Here is a 17530-nt window from a genome sequence, read left to right as displayed (position 1 = left end):
CTCAAGTTCTTTCATCCGTTTTTTTCCTCTAGGAAACCTACAGGTTATGGGTCTCCAGTTACGTTTTCTCCTCTTTCCGCGATGATCGGGATATAATGTGTAATGTACGCGAACGAAAGTCTAGATTGTGATTGATTGTGATTGAGCCTAAAATTTGTGCCGGGACTACCTCGTGCCTCGTGCGTTGGATTGTGTCGATTGTCGGATTGAAACAGAGTTGGATTGTGTCGATTGTCGGATTGAAACAGATTGTGCTTGAACGATACGATGGCAGATAATGATACGGAATATAAAAGCAACATACCGCGTTTAACACACAAAAACTATTTTGCATTGGCTCTTCGGGCAAAGGCCGAACTCATACAAACAAATGTGTAGTGCGCCATTGAACCAGGTTTCGGTGACTCGGAACTTGCTGATCTCAACCTTGACCAGCAACGGCTGAACCGGAAAGCCATCGCTTTCCTGTACAAGAATGTAAGCGATAGTTATCTCAGCGATATAGCTGATTGTACGTTGGCGAAAAATGCCTGGATTGTTTTAGCAGAAATCCATACGAAGGTAAGCTTTCTGCAAGGCTTGAGACACTTACGCTCTCTCTTCACTAGGTCCTTTAATGACTCCGAAGAAATCCATGAATATGTCGCACGCGTCCAGTGCCAGTATCAACACGCGAAATCTTCTGGCTGGGACTTAACGGATAGGCAACTGGCAGGAATCATTCTTCTGGGGCTTCCGCTGAAGAAATACGAAACCTTGATCGAGCAACTGGGGAAACAAGAAAACTTGACTGTAAGGTTGGTGAAGTCCAGACTACTGGAGGAAGGGAACGAGCAACGCAAATCTGACGAGACGGTGGCTTTGGTGAACAAGCGTAGTGGAAATCGTAGACAGAATTCCAGTGGGAACGCCACTAAAGTGTTTTATTCGTCCGATCACTCAAATCAATGATGAGTGAAGAAAAATTAGAAAAGTTTACTTTCGAAAAACTTCCGGCCGGGAAAATTTTTCAGACTGGAAGTTCGCTATGAGGATGTCGCTCATCCACGACGACTTGTGGGTGTGTGTTGATGGATATCCAGATTCTGACAAGAGAGATGAAAACAAGAGGAGGAGGAATGATGAGAAAGCCCTCGCCAAAATATGCTTAGCAGTGAAACCGTGCATCTTTCCGCACGTAAAAGACTGCAAATCAGCCAGAGAAGCCTGGACGAATCTCAACAAGGCGTTCCAGGATTCTGGTTTGTCAGGACGCTTAACCTTGCTACGTAAGTTATTCAGCATTAAAAGAGAAAACTTTTCGTCCATGGAAGAGTACCTGCGTGAGATTTTGACAACTTCTCACAAACTTGCTGATCTGAATGCAGACGCTGCTATTTCTGATGAGTTTATTGGTGTTATTATGCTAAGTGGTCTACCTCCTGAGTTTGACCCACTGATAATGGCTCTCGAACACTCAGGAACAACGATCACAAGTACCCGACGAAGCGGAGACCAAAGCCCCGGAATACTGGACTTGATCAGGGAGGAAGGTGCACTTCCGCTTCCCAGACCTGGTAAAACAATGAAAGAAAGCTCAACCAATCGATCAAGCAGCTTTCCCGCGGAAAATAGTGCCCCAGCCTCGCCTATAAAAAGGCCTTCCATCCTGCCACAGTACTCAGTCTTCAATCCACGAGCCATGGCTACAGTCGACAAGTTCTTCCACCTGACAGGTCGTTTCATCCAGCACCGCTACATCCACGAGGAGCCATCCTCCTTTTCCTGGCGGCTGCCCCACAACAGCTTTCTCGACCCAAAAATACGCCACAGAACAAACCAACAAACCACCTAAAAATCCGGCACGAGAAATCACGCCAAGCCAAGCAGTAAATGGGCCCAAACCACTAAAAACTTCGCAGCACAACACGGTATGACGTGCGACCCGAAGAAGGTCGCGATCATCAAACCAAAACCAAGAAGACCAGCTCAGAGGTCACAAGGCCTGGACCACAATGCAGGCATCCACATCCATCCCCCCCAAACCTCGAAACTTCACCATCCCTAAATCTCAACTTCATTCAGTTCCTCCCGAAATGTTTTCATTCGCCCCACCCAATTACCAATTTAACCTCAATCCCACCCCTCACCCTAAAATTTGTCACCTGCGCCTCACTTGTTCATCTCTTTGTACATGTAAAATCAAATCTTGCCTTCCATGCACTCACCTCTCTTGCCCCTGCCAGGCTACTCTTGAAGCTTAAACCGCCGCCGGACTGGAAAACAACCTGGAGAAGAAAACTCGATTCCTCCAAGAAACCAGCGAGTAGGGATGTTCCGATTATCGATTACTAACCGATTAATCGATTAATCAGTTACCTTTCGATTACGATTAGTACTCGATTACTTCTTCCCCGATCAATCGTATAATCGATTACTTCAAACGATTAATAAAAAATAATCGACAATCGTACACAATCGATTACTTCAAACGATAATCGATTAATTCAAACGAAAGGTTGATCAACCTCCAGCATTGGGTCAGATAAAACCACAAATGTGATCGAACTTTTAGGTATGACGTCGGCTGGCACTAGAATCTGAATGGCCCCAGCTGTAGATGTTGCTGCAGCTGCTGTCTTGTTCTTTCTTACTTTCTTTCTTGTTTTGTCATTATTATTGATATTATTCTATCATGCACCTGAGATTGTGCAGTCCTCCTCGTCATATCTGTGTTTGTAAATGTCTGTGATAATTCTATATTAATTCTATATTATTCTAATTTCTATATTAATTCTATATTATTCATTCTCAATTTCTCAAATTCTCATTCTCCCTAATTCTACCTAAGTTTATAACATGGGACCACGAAAGTCCAAAGTGTGGCGGTTCTTTGACTTCTTCCCAGACAATAAGAAAAAGGTTAAGTGTCACCTATGTTCCACAGTCCTAACCTATTGCGTTAATACTAGCAATATGAAGAATCACTTGCTAGCACGGCATTCAAGTGAAAATGCCAAGGTAAATAAAAATAAAGGTGCAGCCAACGACAGCGGGACAAGCAAAGGGCAAGGAGATGAAGTAATGGAAGTGGACGTTGATGCACCCACACCCACATCTCTCGATACTGATGCAAATGCACCAAACTCGACAAAACTGACAGAAGCTACCCCTACCCCTGGCACATCCAGCGGAGGTGGCCCGAAACAACTCCTCAAAAGGGCGAAAAAAACGATAAGGGATTTGTTTCCTAGAAAAAAATGCAAAAAAATGCGGAATTCCTAGGAAAAAATGCGGTCTTTGGCCATAATTTTACCCGTTGTCACAAACCCGTACACTCATCACAGAGATGGCCAGTGAATGACACAACTGTCACTTACTGGACCTTCACAGCTGTTTTGAGTGTCCCGGAGAATGACGGATCAGTTTCAGTTTTGTTTACGAGACTTTACAGTCTTATTTCAACAGTTATTCACAGTTGTAGTTGAAATATGACTTACAAATGAAAGAATATTACATTAAAACTTGTTTTGAAGTGATGCACCTAATGTTAAATTGACAAGGAAGTTTGATGAGCGTTCGACGAAAGTAAGTCTTCAATTCATTCATTTCAAAATAAGATCAAACAAAATCTCCTCACTTTACTCTTTTTCAGAGATGGATTCATTTCAAAATAAGATCAAAAGCTCCTCACTTTACTCTTTTTCAGAGATGGCTAGAGCAAAGAAAAGAAAGTCTCAAAAGAAACCAAGCAAAGTGAAAAAATCAAGATTCCAGTATTCCGCTGAAAGTATGAAGCATGCAATAAAAGACGTAACAGAAGGTAAAATTCATATCTTCGCTGCTGCAAAATTACACCAAGTACCTCGAACAACTCTGTCTAAAATGGTAAGAGGACTTGCTTCACCAGAAATTAGGAGGTTTGGACCAGAAGCGGTTCTAGGAAATGAATTAAAAGACAGGGTGGTGAAATGGATTTCGGACCTTGCCAGATCTCCAATCCCAATTATTGTTCTGCTTCTTTGACGGATTTTACCATCCCAAACTGTAAGTCACTTCAGATGCTCTCCCCAATACCTCATCAAGCTCACCCTACCCAAAGTAAGCCCTTATCAATTCGTAAAAAAGAAATTCCTCCTCCAAATAATATTCCTCAGAATCGAAATTCTTTAAATGAAACGCCAGTAGCAGTGAACATTAATGGAAATCGACCTCGGATAAGTACTATGTCTCAGGTTGTTCGAAATCTTGTGAAACCACGCCCTGCAGCAAGAAACACCAATGGGAATAGACCTCGGACAAGTACAGTTAATCAGATTTCAAATGCCGTAAGACAACAGCCCAAGCCAGGGAACATCAACAAAAATCAATCTGTGAAAAACAATATTCCACCAAGAAACGAAGCAAAACAGAACCAGCCCAAGCCAGTGAACATCAACAAAAATCAATCTGTGAAAAACAATATTCCACCAAGAAACGAAGCAAACCAGAACCAGCACAATGATCTTCCAATGATACTATCTCGTGTAGAAGGTAGGTGAAGTTCCTCTTCTGTTAGATGTAATATAGGGGCGGTAAGAAACGTTGGTCATAGAAACATATAGTTGAAAGCGCATAGTTGAAAAAAACCTATTGTTGATTGATTAATTTGAAATAAAGTTCTAAAGAACTTCATTTTGAAAGAAATCAAATTCTCCATCTTACAATTAGCGCAAACATTGACTAATAATTCTTTATTTCGTGATAACGGTAATTTATCCCTTCATGCCCCCCCTTCCTTTGTCCTCTTAGGAATAAGATCCGCCTTAAAAGAAGACATCAATCTTTCGGCAGCTGACATGGTTTACGGCGAACCCCTCCGACTACCCGGAGAGTTACTGGTTTCCTCCGACGAACCAATCTGGGAACCAGTACTATACGCAGACAAGTTGCGAAGCCAGATGGGGACACTGAGGCCAAAACCAGCCTCAAATCACTCAAAGCCCGGCTCATTCGTCTTCAAAGATCTTGCAAATTGCACTCACGCTTTCCTACGAGACGAAGCTCGCAAATTGTTACAACCACCGTATACTGGCCCTTATAAAATTATCCGAAGAGACAACAAAACGTTTACTCTCCTCGTCAAAAATAAAGAAACAGTAGTCTCCATCGATCGACTAAAACCGGCCTACGTAGAAAACGAAGAAAGAGGAAACCCTGTTCAAACAAAACAAACAGAGCAAGCAGAACCAAACAAAACGAACAAAACAACAGAAAGTTCAAACCAAACAAACAGAGGAACAGTCGTACAAACCCGAAGTACCCTGTCAGACAAGGTAAAAGATGCTAAAGAGGTACTAAAAGCCTACACGATAAGATCAGGGAGAAGAGTGAAGTTCCGTTTCCCCAACCTGATCTCCCACCAGTAAAGTCTCGTTCGTTTTTCTTCTTTTTCTCCTGATTTCTGCCTTATAAAAGCTCTAACCACAAATTCTGTTTCAGATCTTTCTTCCACCATGCAACGTAACGAAGTAAATACTCTTTTCCAGAAGGCAGTCAATTTTATGCGTCCAGCATATTGGGAAACGAGAAATCACAAGCCCCCGCCTTCTTACACGTGGATTGTCCCAAGAAGCCCGCACGCAACATCACCTTTACCTGCCCAACCAACCTCTAGCAGACAGAAGTCACGGACTTTTCCTTTCGCCACGTACGCCCGTCAATTTGGGTTGACTATCGGCCGAAACAGGAAATCAATTTACCAGCCTCATAAGCCAGCAAAACCCAGAGTGTCTGGCGGCTTACCTGCCAACGCGGGAACCAAAGTCCAACCCAGAGCAGCAACCTTCACAGTGGAACGTGTGGCGGCTCCTCCGCCACTAGCGATTACCTGCCAACGCGCTGATTGGGCGGCGACCCACCTGCCGCCGGCTATATAATCAGCCGGCGCACACGATCTAGAATCAATCTTCGCCTGACCGCAGACCAGATTACACCTGCCCTGGTTCTTTCTGCCCGCTTGAAGACCGAAGCACCAGCCGTATGAAGAAGCCGTCTCGCCAACACCTGAGACTCCTGCTCGCCGCACCCTTTGAAAACGGCCCTTCTTAGGGCCACCAAATCACCTCGAGCACCAGGCCACCTTAGCCTATAGTGGTGACCTCGACGCGATCATTATTTGAATGAGCTAACTTTTTTAACTTCAGTAGGCAACGATGGTCCTGCACTCTCCACCCAAGAAACAAGCAGAAGGTCAAGACACAGGCGGCCACTCGAAGCATCCTGATACTGTAGCCCAACTCCAACAAGCTACAGAGCGCAACAAAATCTTGCAGGATGAGATGAAACTGATGAGAGAAGAAATCGCCCTCTACCACTCGGAGCTAGCGAAAATTAGAGATTCAGTGAAATCCAGCGTACCGCCCACGACAGCATTCGTTAATCAATCATCAAAGCAAATTAAATTACCAGCTTTCTAGTCAGAGTCTCCCGACCTCTGGTTCAACCTAATCGAGCCACTTTTCCAGATTCACAATATCGAATCAGAGGCTACAAAGTACGCCTATGTTGTCGGCCAAATCGAAGGCAAGTGGATACTAGAAATCGAAGATCTTATTCCAATGAGCTGCGCTGGTTGGCGGAGTGGTGGCTTGCCGCCACAAACGTAAATTCTTGCAGCTCGTTCCACCGGAGATTTTAGCGCACGCACCTCCAGTCATCCGCTACGAAGCCAACAAATCTTTTCACCCGCAAATCTGCACATCTTGCGGACATTGTCACAATCTCTGTCGCTGCACCAGTCCGCCAGCAAGATGTACACATAGATTTTGCCTTTGTCGAACAACGTTGATGAAGCCGCCCGAGATGATGCTATTTCAGATTTGTACACCCCCGCCACAGACTCCGTCTGGAGGCGAGGAGAATCCTGTGGCAGCTCCTCCGCCACTAGCGGCTACCTGCCCGCGCTGATTGGGCGGCGACCCACCTGCCGCCAGCTGTATAATCAGCAGGCGCGCACAAGCAGAATCAATCATCGCCTGATCGCAGACCAGCTCACACCCGCACTGGTTCACTCTGCCCGCTCGAATGTTGAGATTGGAGTAAGACCAATCGTGTGTTTATCAAAACAACTATGCTGAAATTCATAACATTCGGTATACAGTTTGCTTTTCTAGGTGTGGTCGGCGTTAGTCGTCGTCGTCGTCGGTCTCTCTGTAATGTAACTGTATCTTTTCAATACAACGTGCTTCATGCTTTTATCCTCGGAGTTTGTTTCTTGTATGTTTATCCCGTAAATCAAAGGGTTATGGGTCCAGAAATTCGCGTATGGTGCCTTAGCGTGATTCTCATCAGTGTTTTTGTGGTAGCGATCTACTTCATCGTGAAGTCATTATTTAACGAATTTCGACTGGCAGTTAACGCTATGCCGTTTTGAAAGTGCGCGTGAATTGAAGTGCATGTCTGGAATTCTGAAGGAGTGGTTAAACATAGAAACAAGAGAAATGGGTGGTTCTTCGTCAAAAAGGGATAAAAGCCAGACGGTAGTAGTATCAGGACAAGCTAACATAAATTTTAACCATGACCAAGCCCAATGGTGGGTCATCTCGGCAATTTTATTCATTGCAGTGACAACAATTCTAGCCTTAGCGATAAGGTATGTGAGGAAAATTATACAAGCGAATAAATCGATGAAACGAGAAATCGCGTTACTCCGAGCCTCGCGTGGAAATTAAGTGCGATACATGTAACGGACAATGAGTTTAACGGGACTTATCAACATTTTTTTTTTTAGTTTAACGAGACTCGTAATTCAACAATAACCCTTCAGAGCTTAACGCAGCTCATGAAAGTACAACTAATTTTACAAAGAGTTTAACGTGACTCTCAAATGTTTTGATTATTGATATAAGTGTAACGAAAATAATAAAAATGACAGATAACAACAACAGTGAATTGAACCGGGTAACGAGATTGAAGAATAAAGAAAATTATCAACTATGGGACTTCGAAATACAAATACATTTCGAATCCAGTAATATACTCAACGTAGTAAACGGAAGCACAAAGAAACCTATACAAGGTGCAACAGAAGAAAATACAGTCTTTGAGGTAAGACTAGCGGAGTGGAATAAACGCGATGCGATGGGAAGAAAATTCATAGTATCAACGGTGGACAAGAGTATCCTGTTACACCTAATGACCCTAACGACAGCGCATGATATGTTCATCAAACTGAAGGAGCTATTTGGCAGAGCTGGTCCAGATTTGAAGTGCACCCTACTGAAGGAGTTCTTCAGCAAGGAATTCAAACGTGGTTCGAAACTGATGGATCATGTAAGTGAATTACAAAACTTGTATAGCCGTCTACAATTAGTTGAGGCTGGTGTGAACGAGCAAATGCTCATTTCAAAAATTTTAACAACCTTACCAGACAGGCTTAATAATTTCGTCCTATCATGGGAGATGCAAAATAAAACTGAGCAAAAACTCACTGACTTAATTGCGAGACTTCAAGCGGAAGACAACAAGGAAAAATCGAATGAGAATGAAAGTATAGCATTCATAGCAAATGGTAAATTTAAATGTTATAAATGTGGCAACGATGGACACAAAATGAAATTTTGTAGGAGTTCATATGATATAAGAAAGGACCCTAAATGTGAAAAATGTAACAGATATGGACACAAAACTGAAGCATGCAAAGGGATTGGCGCAAAAGGGGCCAAAAAGAAGTGGTGTTCAACTTGTAGAATGAATAATCACACCAACGCAACCTGCAGAAAAACAGAAAAATTAAGGCAAGGATCACCGAACAATGATGGGGATTCAACAGTTTGTTTTTACGCTGCTAATGAGAAGACAACTGAAGATTTTGTCGTTGACAGTGGCAGTTCCTCACACCTCGTCAAGTCTTTACAGCTGTTAACAGACACTCAAGATATATATTCTGAAATCGCAGTAGCAAATGAAGGAGGAAAAATGGTTGCTGTAAAATCAGGAAAGTTAGTCTCGGAAGAATGTGTGCTCAATGAAGTACAATACGTGCCGAATTTACGTCGAAACTTACTTTCTGTTAGTGCTATCATGAAGAATGGAGGCGAAGTGATATTCAAGGAGGATATGGTGCTTATTTGCAAAAATGGTGTGATAATAATAAAAGGTTATAAACAACAAGGCCTTTTTCTGGTTAAACTCAAAGTGTGTCGCGAAAAATCGGAAGTTTTCCTCGTGGAAGAAACTCGTAATTGGCATGAGAAATTGGGACATCTCAGTTTGAAAAATATGATTAAATTATCCAAAATGAGTGAAGGCATGAAAATCGCGAATACTAAAAATTTCGAGTGCGAAACTTGTATAAGAGCCAAACATGTGCGGTTGCCATTTTCTAGCGAAAGAAGTCGCGCAACAAGGCCATTAGAATTGGTGCATTTGGATTTGGCTGGTCCGATCAGTCCAACAAGTTACAATAATAAAAAGTATGTAATTGTGTTTATTGATGATTACACGGGTTTTGTGCAGATCGCGGCAATTGAATTTAGAAGTGAAGCTTTCGACGAGATTAAAAATTACGCGGCGGAAGTAGAGAATAAAAAGCAATCGCGCATAGTAAAATTTAGGCTCGACAATGGGGGCGAATTTGTGTCAAGTGCGTTTAAAGATTGGTGCAAAGCGCGAGGAACAGTTTTGGATTATACCCCCCCTTATACTCCTTCCCTGAATGGACGGGCGGAGAGGATGGTTCGTACTTTGTCTGAGAAAGCGCGAAGTTTGCTAATTGATGCGAATTGTGACAAAAAGTTGTGGAACGAGGCTTACTTTGTGGCGGCATTTTTAGCTAATCGCGCGCCACATGCAGGAGACCCTAAAACTCCGTATGAAAATTGGATGGGCAGGCCTCCAAATCTAAAATATTTACAAATTTTTGGCTGCACTGCTTATGCCAAGAAGCTATCTTATGTGAAGAAACTAGACGAACGCTCCGAAAAGTTCATGTTCGCTGGGTATTCTTCGAATGCATATAGACTGTATGATGCAATCAACAATAAAATTGTTATTTCCCGTGAAGTAAAATTTCTAAAATTGCCCAACAACGTTGAGCATAATGACAAGGGGAATGAGGAAGACACTGTCCAACTGTCAACAGGTGGAAGCGAAGTGGAATTTAAAAATAAACAGCCGTTGCATAATCAACTGGAGCTAGAAAATCAGAGGACAGAAGAAGAAGATGAGACGGCGGACAATGAAACTGACCTCAATTCAACTGGCAGCACTTTATTTTTGGAGACTTCAGGCAGTGAATGGATGCCCAATAGTGATGACGATGCATCAACATCGGTAAACGACACCGTGATTGCAGTGGACGGAGCGGGGGACGACGCGCGTCGGTACCCCGATCGCGAACGCGTGCCACCGGAACGTTTCGGACATGAAGCAATGATGTCACAAAACATACCCACCACGATGAAGCATTAAATTCACCTGACGCCCAACAATGGCAAGAAGCAATTAACAGCGAAAAAGAATCCATATTGAAGAATAACACATGGGTTTTGGTTGATAAATCTGAAGCGGCGGGAAGACGTATTCTTTCAAGTCGCTGGATTTTTTCGATCAAGGATAATCAAAGGCATAAGGCAAGACTTTGTGTTCGTGGCTGTGAACAACATGAAGGAGTTGATTACACGGATATTTTTGCTCCAGTGGTCAACAGCAGCCCAATGCGAATTATCTTTGCCTTAGCAGCTCACAACAAATACGCGCTAACAACGTTTGATATTCGAACAGCATTTTTACATGGCGAATTAACGGAAAAAATATTTATGCAAATACCAGACGGTTTTGATAAAATTAAAGGAAAAATATGTTTACTGAAAAGGTCTTTTATGGCTTGAAACAGTCTTCGATGAATTGGAACGCACGTTTTACAGCCGTTCTTTTAAACAGAGGACTTCAACAGCTTAAAAACGACAAGTGCATTTTTGTCAATGAAAACAGAACTTTAATTTTGGCCATTCATGTTGATGATGGCATAGTGGTTGGAGAATCGCAGCATCTCATAAACGACTTGATCAAAGATTTGAAAAAAGAATTTGAGGTGTCGGTTGACCGGGAACCTTCGCAATATTTGGGAATTGGAATTAGAAGAACAGAAGATGGCATACATTTAACCCAGAAGTCATACGTTCAAAAAATGCTTGAAGAATTCAATATGGATGCGTCTAAACCAGTAAAAACTCCGTTAGAAAGCGTGGACCCGAGGATAATGGACCGGGGAAGTGCGGGGGAAGTGACGTTTCCGTATCGACAGGCTGTCGGCAGTTTATTATATCTCGCGAATAAAACGCGGCCGGACATAGCGTTCGCAGTATCTTATGCGAGCCGACATCTTGAATCTCCTTTGACGACGCATGTGAACAATGTGAAGCGCACGTTGCGTTACCTTCGCGGAGAGCGGATTTTGGGATAGACTTTGTACAAGGTTTTCCGTTACAACTAGAAGTGTACGCGGATAGTGACTTCGCTGGGGACTATGAAACACGTAGATCAACTACAGGATATGTCATTTTTCTGGCAGGAGGACCTATAAGTTGGTGCTCGAGACGGCAGCCGATTGTGAGTTTGAGCAGCACAGAAGCAGAATACATTGCGTGTGCCGAGGCAGTGAGAGAGGCTACATACTTACGTGATTTAATTTATGAGTTAACTGGCATAAAAGTAGATGTAAACGTACATGTAGACAATACTAGCAGTATAACTATGGCAAAGAATGGGACAAATAATAGAAGGTCCAAACATATAGATGTGAAATACCATTTTCTCCATGAAAAAACCAAAAGTGGGGAAATAAAGTTACAATACATTAATACAGATAACCAAATAGCAGATATTCTCACCAAACCACTGGGGAATGTCAAGTTAACCAAATTCCGTGATGCTATGTTAAAAGCCAAGTTTATTTAAAAAAAAATAAAAATAAAATAAAATAAAAATAAAATAAAATAAAATAAAATAAAATAAAAAAATAAAATAAAATAAAATAAATAAAATAAAAAAGGTTAACTTCTTCTTTCTTAAATGAAGTTTTTGTCTTGTTGCCAAGGTTCATGCCAAGTGCAACTCATATCAGAATTATTATCAGAATCATTTATTGGTGTAACTAACATAATATTTGTAACCGTAGTAGGTATGTAAGTTAAAAATTAAGAGAGGGTTTTGATACAATCAGGTGTATTTTTTTTGGTTCTATATTTTCTCTCTAGTTTTGATCACACAAGATTGAGAGAGGGTGTTGAGATTGGAGTAAGACCAATCGTGTGTTTATCAAAACAACTATGCTGAAATTCATAACATTCGGTATACAGTTTGCTTTTCTAGGTGTGGTCGGCGTTAGTCGTCGTCGTCGTCGTCGTCGGTCTCTCTGTAATGTAACTGTATCTTTTCAATACAACGTGCTTCATGCTTATATCCTCGGAGTTTGTTCCTTGTATGTTTATCACCTAAATCAAAATCGAAGACCTTAGCACAAGTCGCCTGACCAGCCGCATGAAGAAGCCGTCTCGCCAGCATCTGAGACGCCCGCTCGCCGCACTTTGAAAACGGCCCTTTTTAGGGCCACCAAATCATCACGAGCACCTGGCCATCTTAGCCTATACACCTATCCATCCAGCACTGCATGAAAGAAATCCTTCTGATCTCATCCACGGAGCGCTGCCATTAGCTTCACCCTTCACGTGCCACGATTCCGCTGCCACTTAGGATTTCTGGTTCCGCCAACTGGAAATTGGTTAGCACGGCCACCGGGAGAGAAAACTTTGACGACATGGATCCTGCGCTCGAGGCAGCTCACGAAAAGTACCTAGCCCTCTCAGAGCAGATGAAAATCATGCGAGCAGAAATGGACTACGACCAATCCGAACTCGGCAGAAGGCCATCCGCTACCGCCAACACGGCAGAAAAGAAGAACATTAAGCTTCCTCCTTTTAACTTAGAGAAACCCCAGCTTTGGTTCTCCCAAGTCGAATCAATTTTCAACGTATGGAGAATTACGAGCGAAACGATGCGTTGTCCTCTTTTATCGTCACAGTTAAGCATCCGAATGAGGTGGAGGTTATCCTTATTTCCCCTCCAACGGACACACCATACACTAAGTTGAAGTCGGAACTAAACCTCCGATTATCAAAATCTGAAACTCATCGAGTTCGGCAATCGCTCAGTGAAGCTGACCTAGGTGACAGTACACCTTCTCAGTTCCTACACCGATTGAAAGCCTTGGCTAGTACTTGAAAAGTATACGATCAGTCAATGAAAAACCCTTTGGCTGCAACGTCTACCCCGCCAAGCGCACGCCATCTTGCAGACCCATTCGCAAGACACGCCAATTGACGAATTTGCTAAAATCGCCGATCGTATCCTTGATATCGTCCCAGCTCCTACTGTCTGCGCCGCTACTGCGCCAACCAAGCCTCAATCTTCCTAACTTAAAAAATGCTTTTAGCCCTCACTGAAAGGTTAGACCAGCTAGAAGTAACACAGAAAAAGTTGCACCGCGACCTATCCCGCTCACGGTCACGCTATCGCTCCCGCTCCCAGAACGATCGTCGCGACGGTATCTGCTACTATGTATCATCAAAAGTTCGGCGATGAGGCGCACGCATGCCGCAAACCCTGCAGCTACAAGCCCAAATCCACGCCGACAAACTCCAACGGCAACCAGTAGTGGCGGCCGCTGGTTGCTCTGCAGATTCCAACCGCCTCTTTGTCACTGACGCCCACAGCAAGAAGCGATTCTTAGTCGATACAGGCTCAGACGTCTCCTGTTACCATAGAGAAAAAAAAGGAGGTGTTTGCATTTCGGGCATCTTGGAATTTTTTGATGACTTGATGACGTAGGTGGGTACAGTGTGAAGGGGACGTCTCTGTACCCAGCTGTACCCACCTACGTCATCAAGTCATCAAAATATTCCAAGATGCCCGAAATGCAAACACCTCCTTTTTGTTCTCTATGTCCTGTTACCCCCGGCGGTTCGTGCAGCAAAATTTGCAAGACACCGGCTACGAGCTTACTGCAGCAAACGATTCCGCAATCCGAACTTACGGACACATTCCTCTCAATCTTCACCTCGGTCTACGCCGTGATTTTGATTGGAAATTTGTCATTGCCGACGTGGCAACTCCGATAATTTGTTCCGATTTTCTTGCTTAGTTTCAGTTGCTTCCAGATTGTCACAACAAGACCCTGGTGGACAACATCACAGGCCTCAAAACACACTGCCAACCGGCAAATTTCGTTTCATCGAATAACAGTTCAAGACAGCCAGCAGCAATTCATGGATATATAAGTACCTACAAAAAGTTGGCAAAAATCCAGATTTGAAATGCTCTTTGGCTCTATTCCTTGGTTTCATGAAAATAAATTGAGTACCTATAGATACCTGTTGAGAAGACTGCTTGTTTGCCTTTTTTTCCTGGAGGTGCCTCCACAGTTGATCTTGGAGCTTTATATATTCATTGCTTAGATTGCACCATGCAGAAAGATTGTGATTGTGTTAAAATTATTGTAGTTAAAGAACTCAGGTATCCTGATGTCACTTTAGACTCCTTAAGTTGGAGAGCTTACACAGAGAAGTTGGTTGTGCAGCTTAGGGTTGTCTTTTTTAACTTTGTGCCATTTAATGAGATTTTTGCCTGTGGATGCACTTCAAAAGATTTACTTGTCGATTTTTTTGGTCCGAATTGTCCTACTTCACTTTCATTTATGATGGAGCAACTGCAAATTCCCTAAATGGTGTTATCCGGATGCAAAAGCGAGCTATCAAGATGTTGCTTAAAATACCTAAAACTTATCCCTTTGTTGAAATGTTCAGTCTTTTTAATGTGCCTAATTTTGAAGAGCTATGCTGTTTGTCACTTGTTCAATTGTTGAATTCGTATCTTAAATTCTTATGTGTACCGCTATCATTCAAAGAGCGAGGATGGGGCACAAGTTTATTGGCGGTGTCATGACCAGGGTAACTGCAATGCTTGGAGTATTAGCACATCAAATTACAATTCTATAGAAATTCTGAGGGATGGGACAGAGAAGTACCTCCATGCTCCCGATGCTGCCAGTGTTTGGGTGAGGGAGATGTTGGCACAACTGTACATGAGAGCACGCGAACACTCCAATGAGGGTGCCACCAATGTTGTGAGAGAGACAGTGGCAAATGAGGAAAATTTGGAGGTACTGGTAAAATTACTCGTGAGAAATAATCTGCAAAACCAGCAAAATCAAACGCGACCACCCCTATCAACCTTGATGGAAGACGTCCACATTCAAGGGGCTTATAGACGAACTATGACAGAGCAATGCTTTATCATGTATTACTCTGGTGCGAGTGGAATTGCTTACCCTAATTTGGGGAATGTTGCTAGGTTTTTGTTAAATTGTGATTTCTAATGTTATGTTTGTAAGTTGTGTCTATACTTAACCTGCCCCCTCAAATTCTTTTTTGGCAGTATTTTCCTGCGTAAAGTTTTGTTTGTTGGTGGACTTGTATATGAAAATAAAAATCATTCATTTAATTAAAAAATTCCATCCACCTAGAAAAAAAGTCTGAGGGAAAAGACCAATGTTGACATTCGAATCTTTTCGTGCCAACTTCATAAGTTTTTGGGAGAAATTTCCAAAGTTCTACTTTTTATGAAAAGGAATCACCTGCACTTCAAACAATAATTTCATGTCAAGGTTGCGGACTAGAATGATCAGTGATATCAAATACAGTTGCTTCTTCATCATCATCTTCATTATCGAGCGGCATCATTTCCACATCTCCCCTTGAGGTCACTATTCCGTAGCGGCGAATTCTGGTTGACTTCTTTGAACGAAACCTGCAGTGACAGAAAACGTAACAAACTTGCCAAAATTAACCATGTAATTTCAAACAGTTAGGGAGAATTGTTTGCTGTGAATGAACAGCAAGAAGTTAAAAGCTTATGTAGCATAAGTACTATCTGGTTATCTCTTTGGACAGAGTACATTTCAAAACTGCAGATTTAGAGATAGAGGACATCATGATAAGAACTGCCTACCAATAAGTTAATTCAAAAATTGATTGCTTGATTAAAAAACGCTCATCCATCATAATATTTCTGCTTTCTAAACGGGTTACTGGGCAATTTTTCTTTAGACTTCCCTATGATAATTTATTAATTCCTATGATATCATTTTTTCGGTTACTAACACTCTACTCTAACAGATTAGTAATTGAAAAGACCAAAAATTAAACTAGGTCTTTTGAAAAGTGGCATTATAAATACTTATTAATAAGCTGAAACCATCATCATGCGGGTGCGGGTGTTTCAAAACTCAAACTTTGTTAAAATCAAACGTACTAAGATGTTAAACATGCAATTCGACAATGTAAGTCGGCAATCACATCTTGGCTTGCAACCTCGCAGACTTCCTGTCATACTTTATTTTTTAAAGGAAAACTACTCAACAGCAATTCTTTTAGACTGCCATGATTTTTCTTCTCTGTGCAAAGAAAATTCTGAATAAACTTCAAGGAATGATGTCAATTTATTCTCCTTAGAAAAATAGGCGGAGATTTGTAGATGCCGCAAACGAGTTATGTGATTGCCGACTCACACCATCAAATTGTTCTTATTTCTTCCTCCCTAAAGGTGGGTGGTTGCTGCATGTATATTTAACTGAGAGCTAATGAAAACATGCTCAAGTTACTGTTATCAGTTGGCATCAACTCACCTCATTGCACGTAGAATAAAAATGAGCAGAATAATGACACTTAATCCAATGAAGATGTAAAATATATAAAATTCTTTGACAGACGCTAAATTTTCAGGGATTGAGCTGAAGTGATTTAGACTTTTGAAAAAGGTGGAATTTGAATGCTGGAAGTCGATTGGAAGACTGATATTCTGTTTTAGTGGTTTTATCACATCTTTATGCACTTCAACAACTACTTTTTTTTCCATGATGGCTGTGGATGAAGTCTGTACGCAATTTCTGTTTCTGTGTGCCTAGCACCTTCCAATCATTGTTCATCGCTCAAATCATTGTCATTCAAACACTCCTTCGGGGCACATAAAGAATGAGGGAGCGATGCACTATAAAATAATATGTGACAAATCAAAACTGAGTGAGAAGAGTAGAATACTTAATATTGATATTATTTTGAGAACACGAATAAATTCAACAGTACAATAATTAGGCACTGGACGCTGCCAACGCTGCTCTAGCCATCTGCATTGCTTGCTTATCAAGACTTTGCTATGACAATATAAACAAACCTACACAGACAAATTTTAACGCACACCAACACTATACACATGCAACACGTAAATGTCAAAATCAGCTGTTCGTCAAGTTGACAACTTGACAACAGAAATATTATCAGGCCATTACTGAAACGGGTTGTTTTAGTGAAGTACCGATACCAATGGCGTAGGCTCACTGAGAGAGCTCAAAAATTGCTACTTTTCACTTGAAAAATTTAAAACCCTAAACATATCGCCATAGGTTGACTGAGAATGATTTGTACGCCATTGGATTGTTAGATCATGTCGCCAGTTT

General features: G+C 42.0%; 1 protein-coding gene across 2 annotated transcripts in view; it reads right to left on the bottom strand.

The window, feature by feature from the left end:
• Positions 1–17218, bottom strand: part of LOC109036804 (uncharacterized) — a 39823-nt gene extending 22605 nt beyond the window's left edge. Inside the window, exons 1-2 of one of the 2 annotated variants that reach the window (XM_019051178.2) lie at positions 16703–17218; positions 15653–15825 (exon numbers count right to left, since the gene is read on the bottom strand). In XM_019051178.2, the coding sequence (XP_018906723.2) occupies positions 15678–15825; positions 16703–16932 (378 nt within the window). In that variant the 5' untranslated portion in view covers positions 16933–17218 and the 3' untranslated portion in view covers positions 15653–15677. Of the gene's footprint in view, positions 1–15569; positions 15826–16702 lie in introns of those variants that run through there. The other variant, XM_019051174.2, reaches the window with a different exon arrangement.
• Between the last annotated feature and the right edge of the window lie 312 nt (positions 17219–17530).

Source organism: Bemisia tabaci, chromosome 6, assembly GCF_918797505.1.
Source record: "Bemisia tabaci chromosome 6, PGI_BMITA_v3".
NCBI lineage: Eukaryota > Metazoa > Arthropoda > Insecta > Hemiptera > Aleyrodidae > Bemisia > Bemisia tabaci.
The sequence above is the reverse complement of the archived record's forward strand: the minus strand, read 5'-3'. Positions and strand labels throughout refer to the sequence as shown.